The 12974-nt window shown below is 47.1% G+C and overlaps 1 protein-coding gene across 1 annotated transcript in view; it reads left to right on the forward strand.

Annotated features, from left to right (window-relative positions):
• Window positions 1–11072: 11072 nt before the first annotated feature.
• LOC133570981 (blue-sensitive opsin-like) overlaps window positions 11073–12974 on the forward strand; it is a 6516-nt gene continuing 4614 nt past the window's right edge. Inside the window, exon 1 of the mRNA XM_061923884.2 lies at window positions 11073–11543. Coding sequence (XP_061779868.2) covers window positions 11165–11543 — 379 coding nt within the window. The 5' untranslated portion in view covers window positions 11073–11164. The remainder of the gene's footprint in view (window positions 11544–12974) is intronic.

A 12974-nucleotide genomic window follows, 5' to 3' on the forward strand; every position in this document is an offset into this window, starting at 1 on the left:
TTCTCCCAGCAAGTTTCTGTATTGTGTTCAACACAATGAAAAACATTATGTTCATAATGGAAAATATGCATCCAGCATTTGTTTTTTGTTTTTTAATCACAGATTCATCTCTCAAGCTACTGCTAAGCACTCCTCACATAAAGTACATACGCCGACAAAAGTGAACTCATTTGTTTTTTATTTATTTATTCATATGTAGATTTTGGTATCTTGACTCACACAGGTATTTTACATCCATGCAGTCCACTTGCATAAATAAATATAATCTATAGCAGGGGTGCTCACACTTTTTCTGCAGGCGAGCTACTTTTAAATTGATCAAGTCGTGGGGATCTACCTCATTCATATATATAATTTATATTTACTTATTTATGAAATATATGTTTTTGTTAACAAGTTAAAGGTGTTTAATGATAATGCAAGCATGTTTAACACATAGTTAATATTGTTAATCAATTAAAGGTGTTTAATGATAATACAAGTATGTTTAATACATATAGTTAATATTGTTAACAAGTTAAAGGTGTTTAAAGATAATGCAAGCATGTTTAGCACATATAGTTAACATTAATAAGTTAAAGGTGTTTAAAGATAATACAAGTATGTTTAACACATATAGTTAACATTGTTAACAAGTTAAAGGTGTTTAATGATAATACAAGCATGTTTAACACATATAGTTAATATTGTTAACAAGTTAAAGGTGTTTAAAGATAATACAAGCATGTTTAACACATATAGATTCCTTTCTTTCATGAAGACAAGAATACAGTATAAGTTGGTGTATTACCTGATTCTGATGACTTGCATTGATTGGAATCAGACAGTAGTGCGGATAACGTCCGCATTTTCGAATGGAGGAGAAAAAAAGTCCTCCTTTCTGTCCAATACCACATGAAAGTGGTTGGTTTTTGGCATCTTATTTGTCCAGCTTCTGTACTCCTTTGTATACACTTTACAAGAAATACATTGTCGGCAAACTCCGTAGCTTGCTAGCTTGTGCACGCCAGCTTTCTGAGACTCTTATTTTGTTAGCGCAACTTTGCAACTGTGCAGTCGGTCTTTGGAGTTTTGACGACAGGTACGGCGCCAGAGTCTGTTGAAATAAAGTGTTTCTCGCCTTCCAGTCGGTAATTTTAATGAGCTGGCAGCAGCCAGCGTCATCTCAGAAGACCCTCGGTGTCAGGCTTGTCCCTGACAGTTTGACTGTTTGGCACCTGGCCACACCTGGTGTCAATCAGCCAGCTACTATTTAAACCTGCCTTCTCCTCCAGTCATTGCTGGATCATTGTCGTTCCTACCTGTCGTGTCGTTGTTCTTAATACTTGTCGTTGTAGCTCTGTCTACTTTTGGTTTCACTCTGCTCATGTCCTAGTTCCTTCGTGTCACAGTAAGTGTTTTTGGTTTCTTGTCCACAGTTAGCCTCTGTGCTATTTTAGTTCATAGCCAAGTTTGTTCTCCGCCTTGTGCACGCCTTTTGTTACCTTTTCGTTTGTTGTTTTGCCTTAGTGTATAATTAAATCATGTTTTCTCGTACAATGCCTTCCGCCTTCTCTGCATCTTGGGGTTCGTCACCTACAAACTCTGACATAATGATCCAGCCAAATTCGAATCTCGCAGAGATGTCCATCGCGGAGAGGCTTAACAAAGTTTTGGACTTAGTGGCTAATCTGAAGAAAAGTTCGGCCGCTTTTCAAGCCCTCTCCCTCCCACCCCTGTCGTCTGTGGTCCTATCTGGGGACGTCTGGGATCCGTCCCTTGGGGGAGGGGCTATGAGTAGCAGTGCAGCTGGGGAGGCACAGCTACTTCTCGCCCCAGTGGGTCTGCAAGAGACGGCGCCATCATCTCCGGTGGGTCTGCAACCTACGACGCCACCATGCAGTCCGGTGGGCCGGCAGACGCCACCATGCAGTCCGGTGGGCCGGCAGACGCCACCATGCAGTCCGGTGGGCCGGCAGACGCCACCATGCAGTCCGGTGGGCCGGCAGACGCCACCATGCAGTCCGGTGGGCCGGCAGACGCCACCATGCACTCCGGTGGGCCGGCAGACGCCACCATGCACTCCGGTGGGCCGGCAGACGCCACCATGCACTCCGGTGGGCCGGCAGACGCCACCATGCAGTCCGGTGGGCCGGCAGACGCCACCATGCAGTCCGGTGGGCCGGCAGACGCCACCATGCACTCCGGTGGGCCGGCAGACGCCACCATGCACTCCGGTGGGCCGGCAGACGCCACCATGCACTCCGGTGGGCCGGCAGACGCCACCATGCAGTCCGGTGGGCCGGCAGACGCCACCATGCAGTCCGGTGGTCCGGCAGACGCCACCATGCAGTCCGGTGGTCCGGCAGACGCCACCATGCAGTCCAGTGGGCCGGCAGACGCCACCATGCAGTCCGGTGGGCCGGCAGACGCCACCATGCACTCCGGTGGGTCTACAACCAACGGCGCCACCATCCTCCTCTCCGGTGGGCCAGCAGCAGACGGCGCCACCATCCTCCTCTCCGGTGGGCCAGCAGCAGACGGCGCCACCATCCTCCTCTCCGGTGGGCCAGCAGCAGACGGCGCCACCATCCTCCTCTCCGGTGGGCCAGCAGCAGACGGCGCCACCATCCTCCTCTCCGGTGGGCCAGCAGCAGACGGCGCCACCATCCTCCTCTCCGGTGGGCCAGCAGCAGACGGCGCCACCATCCTCTTCTCCGGTGGGCCAGCAGCAGAGGGCACCACCATCCTCTTCTCCGGTGGGCCAGCAGCAGAGGGCGCCACCATCCTCTTCTCCGGTGGGCCAGCAGCAGAGGGCGCCACCATCCTCTTCTCCGGTGGGCCAGCAGCAGAGGACGCCACCATCCTCTTCTCCGGTGGGCCAGCAGCAGAGGGCGCCACCATCCTCCTCTCCGGTGAGCCAACAGACGGCGCCACCATCATCCTCTCCGGTGGGCCAGCAGAGGGCGCCACCGCCATCCTCCCCGGTGGGCCAGCAGAGGGCGCCACCGCCATCTTCTCCGGTGGGCCAGCAGAGGGCGCCACCGCCATCTTCTCCGGTGGGCCAGCAGAGGGCGCCACCATCTTCTCCGGTGGGCCAGCAGAGGGCGCCACCATCGTCTCCGGTGGGTCCTCCCATGCCGGCGGTCGAGCCGCCTCGCCAATTGCGTCGGCGTTCAACTCGCCGTCGCCACCTAACTCTTCCCCGCTGGCTGCGGGGACACTTGGCCTGGTGGCCCACCTCCTTGTCCTCCCTCCACCCTCCCGTGACTTTGGACTTTTTGGGGGAGGGTTCTAGAACGTCTGGTATCCGTTGTAGGAAGGGGGGCTACTGTCAGGCTTGTCCCTGACAGTTTGACTGTTTTAGTTTTTTCTCTGTGTTTGTCTTAGTTTCCTGTCAGCGCTTTTATTTTGTCTTCATTTCCTGAGTGTCTCCCTGAGTGCTGCTTCCCCTCAGCTGTGGCTGATTGGCACCTGGCCACACCTGGTGTCAATCAGCCAGCTACTATTTAAACCTGCCTTCTCCTCCAGTCATTGCTGGATCATTGTCGTTCCTACCTGTCGTGTCGTTGTTCTTAATACTTGTCGTTGTAGCTCTGTCTACTTTTGGTTTCACTCTGCTCATGTCCTAGTTCCTTCGTGTCACAGTAAGTGTTTTTGGTTTCTTGTCCACAGTTAGCCTCTGTGCTATTTTAGTTCATAGCCAAGTTTGTTCTCCGCCTTGTGCGCGCCTTTTGTTACCTTTTCGTTTGTTGTTTTGCCTTAGTGTATAATTAAATCATGTTTTCTCGTACAGTGCCTTCCGCCTTCTCTGCATCTTGGGGTTCGTCACCTACAAACTCTGACACTCGGGTGCCGTGAATGTCAATCAAGTGACGAAAGTGACGTCATAGTGAAGATTTATGATCGCTCATTTTTAGGACTATTTTTTTAATGCCTGGCTGGTGATCGACTGACACACCCTCCGCGATCGACCGGTAGCTCGCGATCGACGTAATGAGCACCCCTGATCTATAGTGAAGGAGAATGTGCCAGGGTGTAGCACATTTGAACATTTAGTGGTTTGGGTCCTTGTTCAAAGGCCATGTTGACAGCGCTCAAGAAGCAGACTGGAATCTCTCCTAATTCAAACATGCAGCCCTCCACACTTGAGCACATATGTGAATGCTAGACAGAAGACACGGACCAGTGACATACAACAAGAGCGAAAAGCATACAGAAATTAAAGGAAAAAAACTCCTTAAGAGTATTATTTGTAATTTTTTTGTGAAATCAAAGCTGACAAATCTGTCAGGTGCTGTTGGTCTTGAACCCCAAGATGTAGCGCAGGAAAACATGACTTTAATGTCTAAAAGGAAATAGTGCATCTGGTAAGTGCACATGCAGGGGAAACAGGAAACAATCATCGAGCCCTGACTGGAGGGCGAGGCAGGCATAAATAGCAGCCTGATTGGCAACTGCAACCAGGTGTGCCAGGATGCCAATCGGGGACAGGTGAGGGAAACGAGCGCTCGGGGAGACATGCATGGAAGTGGAACTAAAATAAGAGCGCTGACAGGAAATAAACACAAACACACAGGAAAACCACAAACATAACCAAACTGTCAGTAACAATTCTGACAAAATCTAGCCAAACACCAAATACAAAAAAAACACACAAATTAACCCAACAGATTGCATTGTAGTTTGGAATATTTGAGTCACATCACATAGTGTGTCATGAAAGCATACTAAATTAAGTCCTCACTTTATGGATGTTTTTTTTACTGCATAGTAGGGGTCTCGATGCCAATAATTTGGTACCAGTACCAAAATGTATTTCGATACTTTTGGATACTTTTCGATGCATTTCTAAATAAAGGGGACCACAAAAAATGGCATTATTGGCTTTATTTTAACAAAAAATCTTAGGGTACATTAAACATATATTTCTTGTTGCAAGTTTGTCCTTAAAACAAATAGTAAACGTACTAGACGACTTGTTTTTTAGTAGTAAGTAAGCAAACAAAGGCTCCTAATTTGTCTGCTCAAGTATGCAGTAACATAGTGTCATTTCTCATTATATTATTTTGTCAAAATTATAAAAGACAAGCTATGAAAATGGATTATTAATCAACTTGTTCATTTACTGTTAATATCTGGTTATTTTCCGTTTCAACATGTTCTATCTACACTTCTGTTAAAATGTAAAAACACTTATTCTTGTGTTGTTTAGATACTTTACATTAGTTTTGGATGATACCACAAATTTAGGTATCGATCTGATACCAAGTAGTTACAGGGTCTTACATTGGTCATAATTTAAGTTCCCATGTGTCCACGGACGTATTTCCTGAGTTTATTAATAAAATATGAATTAAAAAATATATATATATTGTGACGACCGGGGCGCATTGTGATGCTGGGTTCGTTCTCTCAGGAATGCAGACGGGCGTCAGACACAGCGTGCAGGTAAGAAAGTATTTATTTAATAAATAACTTATACTGGAAAAAAGAAAAGGGTGCTCATAGCACATAAGGCAAAAACTAAAAGAGCTAGCATGGGAGCTAGAAGGTAAAAAAATGAATTTAGCATGGAAGTTAACAGGTACAGAGCCGGAACAAAAGTCGTCAACTGTTGCACGAAAACAAACTACGAAGCCAGAACGAATGACAGGGAGGACAGACTTAAATAATAATGTCAGTGATGACAAACAGGTGCGTGTCGGGAACAAACGCGGCAGGTGAAAATAATAAGCAGCCATGGCAACAAACTCAGGTGTACAAAACAGGTACTCAAGGAGTCCAAAACTAACCAAAAACACAAGTATCTTGAAAACGTAAATAAAAAATATGATCCGGGCAGCGGATCACAACAGTACCCCCCCCTTAAGGGACAGATTCCAGATGTCCCCTTGAAAAACTAAAACCCCCCCAACTATAACAAAGTTCAAGAGTCCAGGGAGGGTGGAGGGAGGATTTGGCGGAGGGTCGCCAGGTCACATGTCCCCGAATCCACCGGGGACGAGTCAGGTGGCGGCGGCGAATGGAACGCCGCTGCCGGAGGCGAGGCGGGCGACCACGGAAAGGCCACATTTGTGGCTGCCGAGAAGGTGGGCGTGAGTGGCGCCAGAAGTTCAGCAGCCGGAGAGTTCTGCGACTACGTCTCGGGTGTCGCTGCTGTTTGCGCCACTGGCGTCCATACTCTAACCTCCGAGAGCGCCGCTTGCGCCGCCAGAACACCAGAGGTCGCTGAGACGAGGAGAGAGCAGACCTCGCCGTGGAAGCAGGAGGAAGCGTCGACCTCGCCGTGGAAGCAGGAGGAAGCGTCGTCCTCGCCGTGGAAACAGGAGGAAGCGTCGTCCTCGCCGTGGAAACAGGAGGAAGCGTCGTCGTCGCCGTGGAAACAGGAGGAAGCGTCGTCGCCGCCGTGGAAACAGGAGGAAGCGTCGTCGCCGCCGTGGAAACAGGAAGCGTCGTCGCCGCCGTGGAAACAGGAAGCGTCGTCGCCGCCGTGGAAACAGGAAGCGTCGTCGCCGCCGTGGAAACAGGAAGCGTCGTCGCCGCCGTGGAAACAGGAAGCGTCGTCGCCGCCGTGGAAACAGGAAGCGTCGTCGCCGCCGTGGAAACAGGAAGCGTCGTCGCCGCCGTGGAAACAGGAAGCGTCGTCGTCGTCGCCGTGGAAACAGGAAGCGTCGTCGTCGCCGTGGAAACAGGAAGCGTCGTCGTCGCCGTGGAAACAGGAAGCGTCGTCGTCGCCGTGGAAGCAGGAGGCGTCGTCGTCGCCGTGGAAGCAGGAGGCGTCGTCGTCGCCGTGGAAGCAGGAAGCGCCGTCGTCGCCGTGGAAGCAGGAAGCGCCGTCGCCGTGGAAACAGAAGGCGTCGTCGCCGTGGAAACAGAAGGCGTCGTCGCCGTGGAAACAGAAGGCGTCGTCGCCGTGGAAACAGAAGGCGTCGTCTCTGTCGGTGTGGGCGGAGCCAGAGGCGGAGCAGGCGGCTCGTCTGTCGTCGTGGGCGGAGTCAGAGGCGGAGCAGGCAACGGAGTATCTGCGGGTGGTGGATGTCTGAGCTGGACTGCTGTGTTGGCCGTAGGGGGAATCATCACCTGCAGCGCGGTGAGAATACTTCCCAGCTGTCTCTCCAAAGCGTCAAGGCGGGCGTCTTGGCGTTCCGCCATGGCGTTGACGCAAGCCCCAAGAACGCCAAACTGTTCCTCCTGTTGTCCAAGTTGTTTGGCCTGTTGGTGCAATGCCCTTTTGACTTGGTCGGTCACTGCGGGGTCTCGTGTGCCTTGCAGCGATGGAGCAGGAGGTGGAGAGGATGGTGTTTGCAGGACCACCAGGGTTGATGGTGGCGTCAGAGTGGCAGGCGTCCGGGCTGTCGTTGTCGTGGAAACAGGTGCTGGTGCGGAAACCAGACTTGGAGTCGGTGCTGGTGTGGGAACCAGACTTGGAGCAGGTGCTGGGCGTGACTTTGGCGGAGGTGGCCTGGCCGGGGGTTGCGGCTTAGCATGCCGAATGTCTGGTGGCGGAGGCCGGCATGGAGTTTTGGGCTTGGCTGGGCGCAGCTGTGCCCGCCCACTAGCAAAGCACCCAGTACTAGCCCCCCCCTCAAGAAGCGGATCCCAGACGTGTCTTGTGCAGTCTGGAAAAGTCTTTAGGGGTGGGAGGGAGGAGGTGAGGAGGTGGGTAAGCTCCTCCCCTTTTGATTGTCCAAATTGACTATTCTGCTCTTCAATAGTGGACTGTAGGGACGACCAAGAGGGAGAAAACAGAGGAGTGGGCGGAGCTTGAGCCATAGGAGGTGGGGCTTGAAAACCAGAATGTGACTGGTGCTGACTAGACTTATAATTAACACAAATGTCCTGATAGTATTTAATTGTTGAATTAAAGTCATTTGGAGGCGGCTGACAGAAAGAGGTGACTGAATTTAAAAAAATGTCTTCGTCTATGACGTCATCACCAGTGGACGGGATGACGTCATCCGCGCGGGTCTCCTGCTGACTGACAGCCCAATCAGTGAACTGTTTGGCAAAGTGAGTGATGGGATTACCAAACATCGGCGGAGGGGAATCCCGGGCTGCTTGGCTGTGCTCCGGAGGGAAGAATTGCGGGGGTGGCGCGTCTCTGTCGCGAGCTGAAGCCGACTTGTGCGACTTCCGCCTTCGCTGACGCGTGCGAGCGGGCTGAGAGCGGACCTCCCCGGGCCAGATGGAGTCGATCGGGACCAGAACACCTCCAGGTCCCCATATCATCTCCTCATCTGGATTGCAGCGGAGCGTCTCTGCCTCCATCGCTCGGAGGACCATCCACGCACCTTCTTCATCCACCTCCGTCAGGTCCGATGTGAAAGAACTTTTTGCTGACTTCGTACTGTGATGCTGGGTTCGTTCTCTCAGGTATGCAGACGGGCGTCAGACACAGCGTGCAGGTAAGAAAGTATTTATTTAATAAATAACTTATACTGGAAAAAAGAAAAGGGTGCTCATAGCACATAAGGCAAAAACTAAAAGAGCTAGCATGGGAGCTAGAAGGTAAAAAAATGAATTTAGCATGGAAGTTAACAGGTACAGAGCCGGAACAAAAGTCGTCAACTGTTGCACGAAAACAAACTACGAAGCCAGAACGAATGACAGGGAGGACAGACTTAAATAATAATGTCAGTGATGACAAACAGGTGCGTGTCGGGAACAAACGCGGCAGGTGAAAATAATAAGCAGCCATGGCAACAAACTCAGGTGTACAAAACAGGTACTCAAGGAGTCCAAAACTAACCAAAAACACAAGTATCTTGAAAACGTAAATAAAAAATATGATCCGGGCAGCGGATCACAACAGTACCCCCCCCTTAATAAAAAATATGATCCGGGCAGCGGATCACAACAATATATATATATATATTGATGTAATCATAGTACTAGATACGCTCTTGTACTTAGTATCATTACAGTGGATGTCAGGTGTAGATCCACCCATGGCCATACTTGCCAACCTTGAGACCTCCGGGGTCGGGGTTAGGGGCCGGGGGGGAGGGTTAAGGGGGAGGAGTATATTTATAGCTATATATATATATATATATATATATATATATATATATATATAATAAATACTTGACTTTCAGTGAATTCTAGCTATATGTATTGATATATGTATTTTATTATATTTATATACATATAAATAAAATAAATACTTGAATTTCAGTGTTCATTTATTTACACATATACACACATAACACTCCTTTCTACTCATTGTTGTATTTGAAAGTGCAATGCTTTGCAGCCAGTAGCACAGCCTTTGAAGGAGCGTAAGTATGGGCAGTGTAATATTCCGGGTTGGAGTCAATAACCAGGCGAGGTGACAAACTTACGTCTCTTTACTTCATACTTCAGAACCGGCTCCCACACTTGCCGTCAGGGTGCGCAATACAACGTAAACCGTTGGCCAACCAAAAAGTAAACACAGAACACTATACGGTATAGTGTTCTATGGTTACTTTTTGGTTGGCCAAGCGGACGTGACGACAGGCTGTCCGCACTCAGGTCCGCACGGACCTGGAGGGGGCGGGCCTTAAGTCCGGCTGGAAATCGGGAGAAATTCGGGAGAATGGTTGTTCCGGGAGATTTTCGGGAGAGGCACTGAAATTCGGGAGTCTCCCGGAAAATTCGGGAGGGTTGGCAAGTATGCCCATGGCATTTGTTTACACTGCGATGCCGGTGAGCTATTGTATCCTCCTATGGTGTGTAGTGAAGCATGTTTAGCTATTCCTCGTCCTGCAAGGATGATACTTGTAAAAAACGAACTTTATTTGTCGCCATGGAGGCAAGGATTAGTGATTTAGAAGTAGCTAAAACACTGCCAATTGTGGATGGACATTACCCGCTAACTAGCTAGCCATGTTTTAAAGCACCTCTTCCTGTGTTATAGCTTCACCTTTATCCATCCATACCTTTTCTACCGCTTGTCCCTTCCGGGGTCGTTAGTTTTAAGCCAAAATGCGTCCAAGCTCCCTTTTCTGTCCACACACTGTGTCTGTTTGTAAGTACTTTGTGATTGTGCACTGCCGAACATGCTCCAGCAATCTCACGGCGTGACGACGACGCGCCGTCATGCCTGTGAAAAAAAAATATGGCGAACATTATTTTTCAAACAGAGTATAGTACCGTTTTTGATTCATTAGTACCGCGATACTATACCTTTACCAGTGTGGGGGGAGATGTAGCCAGTGCTGCCTGTAGGAGTAAAAGTCACCGCTGCTGTCCGTGGTGCTTAGGATGAGCGCCATCGGGCAGGGGCGGGACATGTGCTGACGGCGAGACACAGCTGGCAGGTGATTAGATTTCACAGGTGGTATGTGTTATTCTAATCATCTGTTGTCTTTAACAGTGAGCGGCCGAGTGCAGGAGGGAGAGGAAGTTTGGAGAGAGATTGGAAAGTCCTGGAAGAAAGCATAGTATTTGATGGTTGTGTTGAAAAACATTAGCTAGCCATGTTTTGTTGTCAAATCTGTACGCTTGTGTACTTTGACGTGCATATCTGTGGAACCGCAAGACAGCGACTTCTACAACCGGTATACCATACAACCCTACTGCATGGTTAACTGTTACCCAAAAATAACAAGAACAAAAAACAATGCAAAAATATTTCATATTAAGCATGAGCAAATGTTTGGCGTCTTCCTTTGACGCTTTGGAATTTTCTCAAAAAGTTACAAATCCACCTTAAAACTTAGCTATGTTTAAAGTATGCAAATATGCACAAAACCAACATTCAATTTTTTGCAGATAACAAGTTATGAGAGTGGATTGGATCAGAGCTCAATTAATCAGTGCACTTTTGACAGAGTATAGCTTTGTTTATGCCCAAGTAATTAAGGAAATTGGGAGACTGTTTGTAATTGATGAGTGATGTCAAATTGACATCTAAATGACGTCCACAATAGGGTCAAATGGTCTACCTGTCTGCTTCTGAAAATCAAGCATTATGTGTGCTCCTTCACAAGGGTTTAAACCAAATCTTTTAAATCCTTTCCTTGAGCCAATTAATTGAAGCCTAAGTAACATACAAAGGTCCTACAAAAACAGCTTTAGGTCACAATAAGAGAGACCTACCAGGCTACATCTACAGGAGAAGATCTACATTCCAGAAAAAAAAGCAAAATTTAGTTGTTTTTTTTCCTTGTTTCTTTTTTATTTGAGAAACAAACACAAAATGAGAAGAAATTACCCAATGGAGCTCCCAGAAGACTTCTGGATCCCTGTCCCTTTGGACACAGATAACATCACTTTATTCAGCCCCTACCTCGTTCCCCAGGATCACCTCGGGAACAAGAGCATCTTTTATGCCATGTCAGCATTTATGCTCTTCATATTTGTCACCGGCACGACCGTCAACGTCCTCACCATCGCATGCACTGTTCAATACAAGAAGCTACGGTCTCACCTGAACTACGTCCTGGTCAACCTAGCTGTGGCAAACCTGCTGGTCTCCTCGATAGGCTCCTTCACGTGTTTTTACTGCTTTGCGTTCCGATACATGATTTTCGGGCCAATCGGGTGCAAGATTGAGGGATTTACCGCAACTGTTGGGGGTAAGTAAGATAAAGTTTTTTTCTTTTTGTAGGATCATCAAAAAATAGTTGTGTTTATTTGCATATTGAAACGTCTTTATCTCATCTGTTGCACAGCCTATCAACCAAAATAAAGTTGTCAAGGGTTGACAGTTGCTAACTTATACATTTTAGTGCAATTGAAAAATATATTGCAGGTGATATAAACAATCCTACCTTGCAATTTAGACCACAGTGTGAATGGGTGAATGTGGAAATAGTGTCAAAGCGCTTTGAGTACCTTGAAGGTAGAAAAGCGCTATACAAGTATAACACATTTATCATTTATTTATTTAGATGTCAAACTCAAGGCCCGGGGGCCAGTTCTGGCTATGTGGCCCGCTAAAGCCTGGAAAAAATGGGTTTCAATAAAATACTTTTTATTTATTTATTTATTTTTTTTTTTTTTACTAAATGCATTAGTTCTTTCAATTTTGACAGAAAAAATGCATATTTTAAACTTTAATATCATCGGATCATGCCAATTATATTATTATATACTGTATTGCAAGACTATTTTTGTGAGATAAAAACAAATAGTTAAATATCTGCTTGTCACCTTTATTTATGATTTTAAAGCAAGTTATACATAAAAAAATAGAATAATTAAATGCATATGCAGTTCGATTAATTATAATTAATCACATGTTATTAGTGTCAGAATAATTTTATCTAAGTTATCACAACATTTTTGTGTTGAAATGAGTTCCCAGCGAGAAGACCATAAACTGTTTTTGAACCTACCAAGAAGAAGGCTTGTAAAACTCCACCGTGTAAGATGGAAAGCAACATGAAGGGTTTCTGTTTTCTTTTATGTATTGTAATCAACAGAAAGATATTGTTTTAACCCAAGCACTACAAAGCGGAGAGAAGGCAGGATCTGCCGAAGTTCCAGACGACCTCTTTTTGAACCTTCTTTTTGAACTGTTTTACGAACCTCTTTTTGAACTGTTTTACAAACCTCTTTTTGAACTCTTTTACAGCCTCTTTTTGAACCGACCTTTTCTGTGAACTGTTTACGACCTTTTCTGTGAACTGTTTACCACTCTCGTCCCTTAGAAACAGCTGTGGCCATGTGGTCAGGAAAGGTCCAAATAAAAGAAGGAGGCGTGCAATCTTTTGGCAGAGCGTGCTTAGACACTGTGCAAGGGTACAGTGTCCTTGCGTCTCTCCTCAAATTGAGCCAAATTTAATTCTGTCTCTGTTTAATTATTTGCTTCTTGTCTTGTTTAATAGATGTCATCAGTGTTTGAACCTGACAATTAGCCGTATGCATAATGTAAATTAATTTAAAAAAAGCAGCCCTTTGAAAGCAGCCATTACTGCAATGAAAATGAGTTTGACACCCCGGATTTAGACAAATGTTCAAAGGACTATAAAGGACTATAACCTCCTAAGAACTAGCATCCCCAT

This window comes from Nerophis lumbriciformis, linkage group LG28, assembly GCF_033978685.3.
Source record: "Nerophis lumbriciformis linkage group LG28, RoL_Nlum_v2.1, whole genome shotgun sequence".
NCBI classification, from domain to species: Eukaryota; Metazoa; Chordata; class Actinopteri; order Syngnathiformes; family Syngnathidae; genus Nerophis; species Nerophis lumbriciformis.